The 11,295-nt window shown below is 40.3% G+C and overlaps 1 protein-coding gene across 1 annotated transcript in view; it reads left to right on the top strand.

The window, feature by feature from the left end:
* Positions 1 to 407: 407 nt before the first annotated feature.
* UTRN (utrophin) overlaps positions 408 to 11,295 on the top strand; it is a 692,661-nt gene continuing 681,773 nt past the window's right edge. The window contains exon 1 of the mRNA XM_019526790.1: positions 408 to 572. Coding sequence (XP_019382335.1) covers positions 494 to 572 — 79 coding nt within the window. The 5' untranslated portion in view covers positions 408 to 493. The remainder of the gene's footprint in view (positions 573 to 11,295) is intronic.

Below are 11,295 nucleotides of genomic sequence, written 5' to 3'. Positions count from 1 at the left end.
CTCTGCCACTCCCAGTTCACTTCTGTTCAGTGGCTGAGGGCGGCTGTGACAGCAGTTCTTACTGCCAGCCTGCGTGTCTCTCTGCCCTGGGAAAAGCTTTTTGTAAATCCCTTCCATCCACTAAGATTAGGCAGGGCATGTGCCTTTACCACACTGATATTCTAATTATGGTGGCTTATTTCTTGATCTTTTGTCCCAATGTCTGTCTCCGGTGGGAGCAATACATTTCGATAAATCTTTACTTGAGTCGCAGCATAATCAAAGACCTTTGGTCTAGAGTGTGTGTGTGAAGTACACCTCAAATAAAGGATGTTCTACAGGGGTCCTGGGTAAAAGTTTGTCTGTTCTAGGTGTCATCTGTAGAATGGCTTATCTTTTTAATTATTCTTTTTCCTTTCATATTTTAGGTACTGATTCTGAACCAGTCCTGCATATGAGAACTGTTTTGGTAAAGGTTTAAGTTTTACTAGAGAGGATTTTCAAGACTGTAAGGATGGCCAAGGTTTCAGATCAAGAGGAGGGTCCAGGTGAAGGACACAGTGAATTCAGTGATATCATAAAGTCCAGATCTGGTAGGTTGCAGAGAATACTTGATGTTGTTTCTCTCAGTACATCAGAGCATGCCTGATACATTCTAGCTGTTTTTTCCTCTTTATTTTTCTGTATGTTGGTGTCAGTACCCAGCACAGTCATTCTGACTCAGGCCTCTTGATGCAACTATAATAAAATTAATAAAAATAATACTTTCATGTCTTCTACTTCATGCAGTGTTTCTTAAGTCTATTTATTTAAGATCCACCCTTTGCATTATAATTACATCAGGTTTGGTAAATAACCATGTGCTTTAAAGTGCTCTTATGCAACCAAGGATTGGCTTGCCTCTTCTGTATTTATTTTGAGCTTCTGAAAATGGCAACAGTGATTGAAGGTTTTTTTATATACATTTTAATAGTACAGTGTGCAGTAAGAGGAATTGATTTACTTCTGACATAAAACTGTTGGCTGACTTTGGCACCATAAGCATTTCCTGTACTAAAAGCATTTGTGTAAAAGCTGCAGTTCTTAAGTGCCTCTTTCAGAATTATTTTTAAGAAGTTTTTGTTGCACTAACTTTAAAAAATATATATATAATTATGCTCCTCCTATCCAAATGTGTCACACAGTATTGAAGTTAACTTCACAGCATGCTTTGAGGTAGGGGATTATTATTATTTCCATTTTATACATGGGGAAATAGAGAGACAAAGATGGAATGACTTGGGTAGGACCATGTAGGAAACTTCCTTACTGCCAGAAGCTGAATGCACATCATGATCCAATAAAGTGCTTTAATCCCAAGAATATCTTTCCTAAATGAGGAAAAATTCTGGTCCAGAATCCACTATATTTTCTTTGGTATCTACAAGATAATAAACTGGAACTTTTCTGAATGTTTAACACACTAGTACAATAAGTGTGTTTGTAATTATGAAGACATTTGAAATGTCCTAGCATACATGTATTTCTATCTTTTTAAAATTATATCATTTTATAGTTAAGTTTTAGACCAGATTTAAATAGGATACAAATTTAGGCCCTAACTTTGATTTCATAGGGAATCTGTATTGATTTCATTTAGATTTAGAATAGTCCTTTGGTGAATACAGTTCAGTCTTATAAATCCACCCCCACTTTTTTTTCTTACTGTGAGTAAACTTTTGTTGTGAGTGGAATGCCTCCTTATTTGTGAAACAGTATATGTGGTTTTGTCTTGAAGTCGTGTAATATTTTTTCTGGATGAAATTTGTTACGTTTGGAAATGTCTGATTTAGACAGGCTGAGTGCTCTTGTATATGCATGTTCCCAGTACATACTCTTACCAGGAAACTTCACTGTACTTGGAGAAACTTCTGATATATAGAGTGGTAGTTCTCATTGTTGTGTCTAAGACCTTCTCTTGCTCATGTGGCTCACTTTACTTTCTTCCTCCTCCATAAATTAATAGTAGAATATTTATTCTAAGATGCAGAGGCTTCTTAATTTTTGCATTAATAGTAAAAATGACATGATAAATTAAAATTGGTTTAATTGAGGGGGGGCAAGAAGGGGTGTTTTAATTTGATTTTCCAGAAAGCCCTAAGGACAGGGTTTGGATTTTAGAGATGCAACATGTGTCACTACATGTCTTAAAGTTAATTTTTGTAGCTGAGCAATAAATGAGACCCTGGGCACATCTACCTGTGCGCCAGATGGGGCAGTTGTTACTGCAGAGTCATTTAGTACTTGCTGACCCCTGGACAGGAGCTGGACTTAAGCAAATACTAAATAACTGTGCAGTAAGTTACTGCGCAGTCCCAGCACTGCATGGGTTATTTCTGATGCTACTGCGCAGTAGCAACAAGCAACTGCTCAGTAGTGTTGGTGTCGCGGTTTGTGCCTACTGAATCCATGTCGCTGTAGTGGCATAGTGTCTTGTGTAGTCACGCCCCCTGTAACTGAACCTGAGGGAGGGATTTTTTTAATGAAAGGACACAGTACATCAAGGTATAGATGACAGCAAATTAAAGGCTAGTTTTCAGGTTTTGAAATATGTATTTTGATACCTGTCTTATGTATTGCCAGGGGTTGGGGGGAAAATGTTGAAGAAAAAGAATGTCCATTTTGGTACTAATAAATGGAACTCTTGAGTTGTTTCCAGTCAACTGGATATCTGCAGTCTGGGGTGCTCTTTAAAATGAGGATAAAAATAGTTTGAGTCCTGCAGATGTATCAACTAATCTACTTAAAATGAATCATTATTTCCAAACAGGCAATTTAATGACTATATTTTGCATTTTTTTCAGAGGGCAAGGGACAGGGCTACTTGGAAACCAATAATATCCTATTTTCTCTAGATATGTGGTAGCAAAGGGGTGAGCTTTGTTTTGTTTTGCTTCAGTTTCTTTGTTTCTCTAAGGTCAATGCAGGGGATGTGAGACTCTGATGCTTAATCTAGGAGAGTCAGTAAATATGCCTTTGTGACTTCTATTACTAATGATGAAGGAAACAGCTGCTAGTTAGGATTTCACAGGCAACTTTAAATTGCAAGAATACTTATTTTTATACTGTTTCTTATTACTGTGGTGCAGTTCTTAAACTTTTTTTATAATAATAATTTTACAAGAAATTTATAAGGAGCATTTTCCTCTCCTTATGCTTTGTTCCAATTCTTTCTATATATTTTTCTTTCTGTTTTTTGAAAACAAAGAAACAAATGCACCAAATATAATGTCATGTATGATGACTTGATTGTTTTACTAAATTAAGGAGCTAGAGGCATCAGCGAAGACTAGTGATTTTAAATTTAGTAATACTCTGACATCCCATTGGAAAGCAAATTTCCAAAAGAGAGCAGCAGGAAAGAACCCAGCAGAAAGTTTAAATACTCTACATGTAAGTGTATAATTTAATCCTAAGAATACAATGAAATGCACAACCAATTTTTGTAAAAGTTCCTGCTTTAATTATCTGACTTCTGGTAAGATTCAGGAGCAATCATAAGAATGGATACAAAGCCATTAAAATGGCAATATATCTTTCCTAACAAAACCGTTTATTGAATATTTGTTTTGAGCTAAAATGGTGTACTCAAGCTTTAACTATTACCAGTCAAAGCTTATGGATCTCTTTAGGCTTTGTGGTTTTTCTCAGCATATATTTTATGTTAGTTTTATGATTTTGATTTTTGGAGAAGAAATAAACTATGTTAAATTTTTCTTAATAAACTCTTAGTTAATAAAACTAAGAGCAATATAAAGCTGCAGGATGGGGAAGAATGACAGTTCCATGGAAACAGCATAGCCAGTGTATTTGCCATGAAAATGCTAAAATTCTATGAAGAAGAAAAATGTAATGAACACTATTTTACTTGAACAAAGAAAAAAAATAAAAACCTGTTAAAACATTTTACATCTGGAAAAAGTAACTTTGCAAGTAGAGGACTTACCAGGGAAGAGGTATTTTGCATGTCTGCCTTTTAATAAAACATTGTAATATAATTTTGCAGTTACCTTAAAGATACTTGGAAAAATGTTAACGTATGTAGAAAGATTTTACTCAATTACCCAGGACTCCCATATACCACTAAATGTTGTACATTCACTTTTTGTGTGGATGAGAAATCTCAACTTTTAATTACCCCATACATAAATTGATCTAAATACACTATTTGGGAGATTGTGATTTGTAAGAAAGTTGATATTGACCTGTGATCACTGTAAGCCACACTTTTTGAGAGTGCTCTGGTTTGATTGATCAGTTGGAAACATATTTTTGTTCACTGTTCCTACTTGGAAAGTATGGTACTAAAGATGGTGGCTTTTAGAGGTGTACGCTTGGTGGGTAATTTTTGTAGTATATTTGCTTAGGGTATATTACCATTCAGTCTTGGAGGAGGCTTTACTTAGACTAGAGCAATGCGAGCACTTACTTTGGTGACCATATTTACTCGGATCTGAGATGAAGGATTTTTCCCCGTTAAATGTTTGGGGATGGGGTGCAGTTGCAGGGAGCCTAGTTTTGGATTTGAGTACCATCTTAGGGCAAGCAGTTGCTTCAGCTTTTGTCTAGGTCCAGTGCTGCTGCCTGCTCTGTGATGGGCTTGAGGCTGGAGCTGTCACTGCTGCTGCTGTCAGGCTAGGGCCAGGATGGCTTAAGGTGGCTCATGCAGCAGCAGAGACCACCTGGCGTGAGAACGTGGGAGAGACCTGCTGTATGCAGCCCAGAGGGAGCATGGGGGAAACTGCACAGCTGCAGGCAAGCTGCTTTGGCTTTGGCCCGAGCTCAGGTGCTGACCTGGGGCCAGAGTCACTCACCACTGCTGTCTGCCCCAGGCTGAAGCTGCTGCTTTGGGCTGGGGTCAGAGCTGCTGCATAGGTTGAGTGGCAGGAGGTGGGGGCAATTGGTGAGGGCCAGACAGCCCAGGTCCCCCTGCTGCTGTTTTCCCTGGCAGAGTAGTAGGGAGGATGAATTTAGGATGACCCTCCAATTAGTTTCTATCTGTGGAAAGATATAAATTTTTATAATTTTTTACGTATAGGATCTAGTTTGGACTAGGGTAAATACGGTAAGAAGTAGGTTAATTCTGGTGTGCATGTGTTTAATATTCTATGTCTAGACTAGAATATGATTGTGACCAAAACTACATTGTGTAATGACTATTTTCACCATGGCAATTGCATAGGAGACTATCCAGTATTTGGAGCAAAACAGTAGTTGACTTTTAGCCTTTCCTTTGGTGTATACATATCAGCGATTGATGGTTTTCTTGGTTTGTTTTTGTGTCTTTTTGCTTGCTAATTTGTAGGTATCTTTGAACTGAATAACTGTTTTGTATTGATGCAACTTGATTAATTTTAGGAATCCCACCTTCAAAGGTACCTCCTGACCTCCTTTTTTTAAGGAACAGCAGCATATGTATTCCCCTTTTAAGGTGAAAAGCTTTTTGCTAGCTTTAGCACCCCCCCCTTCCATAACTAAGACTTACATATGTAACCTAGAAACTTCTATGAAAAGAAGAAAAAAATTTTGAGCATATGGGTGATCTTTTTCTTTTTGAAACTGAAGCTTTCAAGGAATAGTGCAATGGGATGCTTGCTTTATAGGCATAAAAACCATGTTGTCGTCATTGTGTTTGAAGAACAGATGACTTTTTGCTGTGATTAATTATGAAAAATACTGAGAGGGGAAAAACACTTGCAATCTGTCATGATAGTTTTGAATGATAATGCATATAATTAAGCAGTAAGACATGACAGGAAAAATATTCTGGACGATTACTGCGTGCCTCAGGTGCATTTTAAGTTATGAGAGTTTCTGCCTAAATCGTTGGGAACAAGAGTTTCTGCCTAAATCATTGGGAGCTTAATTCTCCTGATTTAGTGTTCATTTTTAATTAAATTAAATGTGGTTGGCAGCATCTGAAAGAACTGATCTAAGAAATTGTAAATTATTAATGTTTTGGTGAGGCTGGTTTTAGGAGCTGATGCCATTATGGGTTGTAGAGTAGTTTGATTTCATGAGGATGGATAGTTATCAATGGCTCTCTTCCTCTAAGGCAGGGGTGGGCAAAATTTGGCCCGCCAGGCCATTCTATCCGGCCTGCAGGGCCCCTAAAATTTTTAGAAAAATGATATTAATCTTCCCTGGGCTGCCTGTCATGTGGACCTTGATGGCTTGTTGAAACTCAGTAAGCAGTCCTCTGCCCAAAATAATTGCTCGCCACTGCTCTAAGGGATCTCTCTGCCTTGGGGCATGCAGGGAAGTTGGGACTTTTTCTTTGAAAGGCCTAATGCATTACTCATCTAGAGCCATTTGTTGCTTCATTCATATAAAATGGCCATGAAGCAATTGGATTTGCCTGAAGCCAAAGTAGAGGGTGTGCCTGACAGGCATAACTGGTTTCAGGCCATCAGAATTCCTCAAGACTGCCTATGAAGAGGACATTCCCAAAGGGTGGAGGTGTGGCCAGGGTTCTTGCCGTGCCCCAGGTACATCCAGTGCTTGAAAGGGAGCCTGTTGTCTGCTTGGGCTGTACAGCTGTTGGTTCACATTTTGTTTTGGCTTTGTACTGGGTTCAGGTGGGACACAGGAATTTAATCAGCTATTTATGAATTCCACCCCCAACCCCACCTTCTTCTGCTATCTTGGTGGGTGGGTGATGCATGCTGATCCATCTGTCCCATGAAGTATTCTGGCCTCGAACAGAAATCAAGGCTTCCTTGCTGAAAGACTGTTCATTGGTTTGAATACCCCTCTGCTAGGAAATGAAAGAGCAAGAAAGGAAGAGCACTGTTAGAACAAATGTTTCATGCAACTCGTGGCAGAGGTGATATCTTTTATTAGATCAACTAGATTTTTGCAAAAAAAAAAATCTTTAATTGAAAGCTTTCAGGCACAAACACCCTTCTAAAGGGATAAGAGAAAAGACTGTAAAAGTTCTCTTGGGTAGAAATGAAAGTTCAGATTTCACAGGAGAGTTGAAGGTGTGAAATATGAACTTTCATTTCTACCTAGGTGAACTTTTACAATATTCCTGAAGAAGGGTGTTTGTTCCTGAAAGCTTGCAGTTAAAGATTTTTTTTTTTTTTTTTTGCAAACATGTAGTTGGTCTAATAAAAGATATCACCTTTACCACGAGTTTTGATTGCTTTTGCCCCTAGAACAATACAGCTACAACCTGGATACCTGTTCCATGCAAAGCATTTCTAAAATACTTAATACAAAAATCACTAGGGAGAATTACCTAAGAACTACAGTTGGTGATGCAGGAACAGCAACCTATGGGGAAACCCTCTGAGCAGCTATTCACGTGCACTGAAATGACAACTGAAAAACTTGTTCAACATGAAGAAGATTTGAACCTGTAGGTATTTTGGCCCTGATCCAATAACCATCTGAAGTAAATGAATAGACTCTCATTAATGTCAAGTAGCATTTCAATCAGGCCCATTACCCTGGGGCCTTCTGTGTCCCTTTGTAAAAACTTGAATTTGAAATCTGGATAAATTAAAACACAGGTGTCAAACTCCCTTAGTCTCATGGGGCTGTGGGGCTTCTTGTGGGCTAGATCTGAACCTCTGGTGGTGGGGTGAGTAGCAGAGGTATTAACTGCCATAGGTTTCTAAATCCTGAGCATTAATGGACCCGTTGCTTGCCCCCCACTGCCGAAACGGGTCCCTTCTAGGGCTCTGTATCCCAGAATATGGTAATAATTCCTGCCCTTGTATTCCTAGCCCTTCCAAGGAGTCTCACGGGTTGCATCTTTGACATCTCTGAATTTAAAGGAGCCTTGTCAGGTTGCATGTTTGAATTATGTGTGTAGTATTGTTGTGTAAAACTCTCAAGATAACTAGGACTCAAAATTTGGTCCATTGTGTTCAATGTTGCTTTTATACATAGTGAGTTTTTTTTACTGTTCATCAGTGTGATGTGTTTGCAAGGGAGAAAAGCTCACTAAAATTGCTCTTAAAAGGAACAGAAAAGCTCTACAGTATTGTATTGTATGAGAATTAATACCCCCACCCCAATTCAAAATGAGAAAGGGCCCTAGTTTTATCAGATACTGGAACTTTTAAAATTAGTCAGAATTACTAATGTTCCTTAAATGTTGCTGCCACAGCCCTTGTACTCTAAAGAATCTACAAGGTTGTTTCTTTCCTTTCAACACAACAAAGGATTGTTATACAAGGGAACTTTTACTGCCTCTTTCCTCATTTAAAGAAACTGCAGTTGTTTGGGCGTCTGTTATGTGAGTGGAGTCTGTGACAGTGCTATGCAGCACGTTGGACTATTAGTGCCCTGTACTGTTGGGAATATATTACCGATGTGTAGTATGTGGTTGTGGCTTGTGAAATAAGAATGAAAAGATGTGGAAATGGCAATATATCTATATATCTATTTTTTTTTTAAACCTGTAGAATTATGCAGAACAATCTCTGATAGCTGTCAGTATGCTAACATTTGACATTTTTATGTAGGAGTGCTGTGCTGGAAAAGATACCATTGTGTCATTGTGTTGGAACTGTAGTCATTCAGCTAAAATGGATTGAAGGAAAATGTCTCTCTTCTCCAATTCTTACCCATATGTTGTTTCCCTTCCACAAGGTTGGAGTTCTTGTACATCTTCAAATCAATTTCTCCCTTTTATACTCCAACTTTTTCACCTCTCTGTGTGTGAATCTTCTTATCTAAGTTTTGTCTTATTTCCTAGAATCCTTTAGCTAGTAGGCTTAAGTAAACACATACATTCTCATTTCTTATAGTGTATATATCTAGATAAAATATATAGTATGACGGAGAGATTGAAGGAATGTGAAAACCCATGTGTGGATAACGTGTCTGGACAGACCTCTGGCATTCTTTAATTCTTTATCTGGCTTTTTCTCCCTTTCCAACTGCTGGGGAAAATTTCAGCACTCTGTTTTCAAATTTGATGGTGGGGAGAATCTAATGTGGAAACATTTTAATGCTACCCTATCCCCTTTCCATATGTATAATGACACTCTTAAAGTTTATACTACTGTAGTTATCTAAATTGATTGAGCGTATCCTGTGTTGTCCTTGGTGTATTCAAATTTTTGTAAACCCCAAATAGACATACTTGAGTTAGTGTGCCTGATAGTGTGCCTAACTTCTATGATGTGGGAGGACTTGGGCAATGTTTTAATTAAACTATCCTCTCACATACTCATGCACCCTTTTTAAAAAAAACATATTTGCTGGAAATTTGAGTGCACATGATATTTGAGATAAGAGCAGTTTCTGCTGTTGGAGAGGGACCACAAAGTAAAATCTGCACTCCATCCACAGGTTGTAGGGTGATGAGCAAGCTTGGCTACTTAGCTGCTGCTACTTAGTTACTTACTAAAAGGAAAGATTTCAGCCCCCCTCCCCTTTTCATTCTGCCATGTGAGAAAGTATGGTAATCTATTTGGATTTGGAGTATGGGAAAGAACTGGAAGAGCAGGGAATGGAGAATAGAACAAATTGACTATGGGCATCTTTCCTTCCTCAAGCTGACATAGATATTCTGCTGTGAAATATCTGTAGCTGTGTTGATTATGCATGTTCTGAATGCATTATTCTGTCTTCACTGTGATGGGCGTACACCTCCTTTGATAGAAATTCAACACTTTTTAGAGGAGAGCAGCTGTTCCATCCTCCTTTCCCCTCCCCCAGTTGCATACCAAAATGCTCCCCATTCAGTGCTGGGAAAAGTTGCACTTAGTACAGATGACACAATAATGAACAGTTTAAGTAACTGATAGGGATGTGTGCGTGTGTTTGGGAAGAGGAACTGCATTATTTGACTTACAGGTTTATGGAAGTGTAACACTTAATGCCCAAACCAGTTTGTCCTGAGTCCACTTTTCTGTGGGCAGGGGTTGTTGACTGGGGTACGTATTACCCCTGGGGGTATTGAGTGGGCTTTAAGGGGTATGTGTGGGTGGGCGGGGATGGAGCGCAGCCACCCACCACCCCGCGCCTCCTCTTCCCAGGAGCAGGGCTGGGGGTGGGCCAGGGTGGTGATGCCCCTATGCAGGCTGTGCTGCTGCTGCTGCTGCTCTGCGATGGGCCATGCTCCACAACCTCCCCCCACCCCTCCCACTCTGTGTCTGGCCACTGAAGGTACACTTACTAAAAAAAAGGTTGAAAACCCCTTACTTAGGGTGATTCAAAACATCTACTTTTGTTGGGTAGGAAATACTATATGAGGTGGGGTCTGAATGCTGTCTTTTTTTCTTTGGTGCCTAAAGTCAGGGCTACAGGCAGCTACATCCATCCTCTTAGGATTCAGGGCTTGAAAACCTCCCTAGTGGGTAGGCACCTATATCTTCTCTTTGAAAGAACTGAGCAAGGATCCCTGTCCTGTTCTCAGAGTAATTTGCTATATATTCTGTGGCTTTTTAAAATGTAAAATGTGTAAGTAGCCCTGGGAGAAGGGACTGGAACTCAGGATGACCATATTTAAGAAAGGGAAGAAGGAAGATTCAGGGAACTACAGACCAGTCAGCCTTACTTCAGTGCCTGGAAACATCATGGAGCAGATCCTCAAGGAATCCATTTCTAAGCACTTGGAGGAGAAAAAGGTGATTAGGAAAAGTCAGCATGGATGCACCGGGGGCAAGTCATGCCTGACCAACCTGATTGCCTTTTATGGCTGGTTCTGTGGATGTGGGGAGACTGGTGGATGCAGTGTACCTTGATTTTTAGCAAGGCTTTTGATACGGTCTCCCACAGCATTCTTGCGGGCAAGCTAAGGAAGTATGGATGGACTGTAAGGTAGATAAACTGGCTGGAGCATTGGGCTTAGAGAGTAGTAATCAATGGCTCAATGTCTTGTTGGCAGCTGGTTTCAAATGGCGTGCCTCAGGGGTTGGTCCTGGGCATAGAAGGTGGAAGGCTGGGGTTAACAGGGCTTAGCCCCACAAATGCAAGGCAGCAGTAGCAGCACAGAAGGTCACAGAGCAGCCTGGCTGCCAGCTCTGGGTGGCTGCAGTGGGAGGGGCGCACGCAGACACAGGCATAGACACAGACATGCAGCCACAGCACCCCAGCAGTGTGTAGAGCACTGCCTACCCCAACAGGTAAGTCTGTCATGGGGAAGGGGCATGGGGACTGCCAGGTCCAAATGTCTGTGGTGAGGGAGGGAGTGGGGCAGAGGCAGGGACTGGGGTGAATGGGGCCCTGGGGCTGGTTGTGGGACTGTTGGAGCCTGGGTAGGCTGTTCAGGGGTGTGGGGAGGCTCCCACCACTGGACATACTCTGGCGGAGGCC

Source organism: Gavialis gangeticus, unplaced genomic scaffold (assembly GCF_001723915.1).
Source record: "Gavialis gangeticus isolate Ggan-Ray unplaced genomic scaffold, GavGan_comp1, whole genome shotgun sequence".
Lineage (NCBI taxonomy): Eukaryota > Metazoa > Chordata > Crocodylia > Gavialidae > Gavialis > Gavialis gangeticus.
Note: the sequence above shows the minus strand (reverse complement) of the source record. Positions and strands in the feature narration are given on the sequence as shown.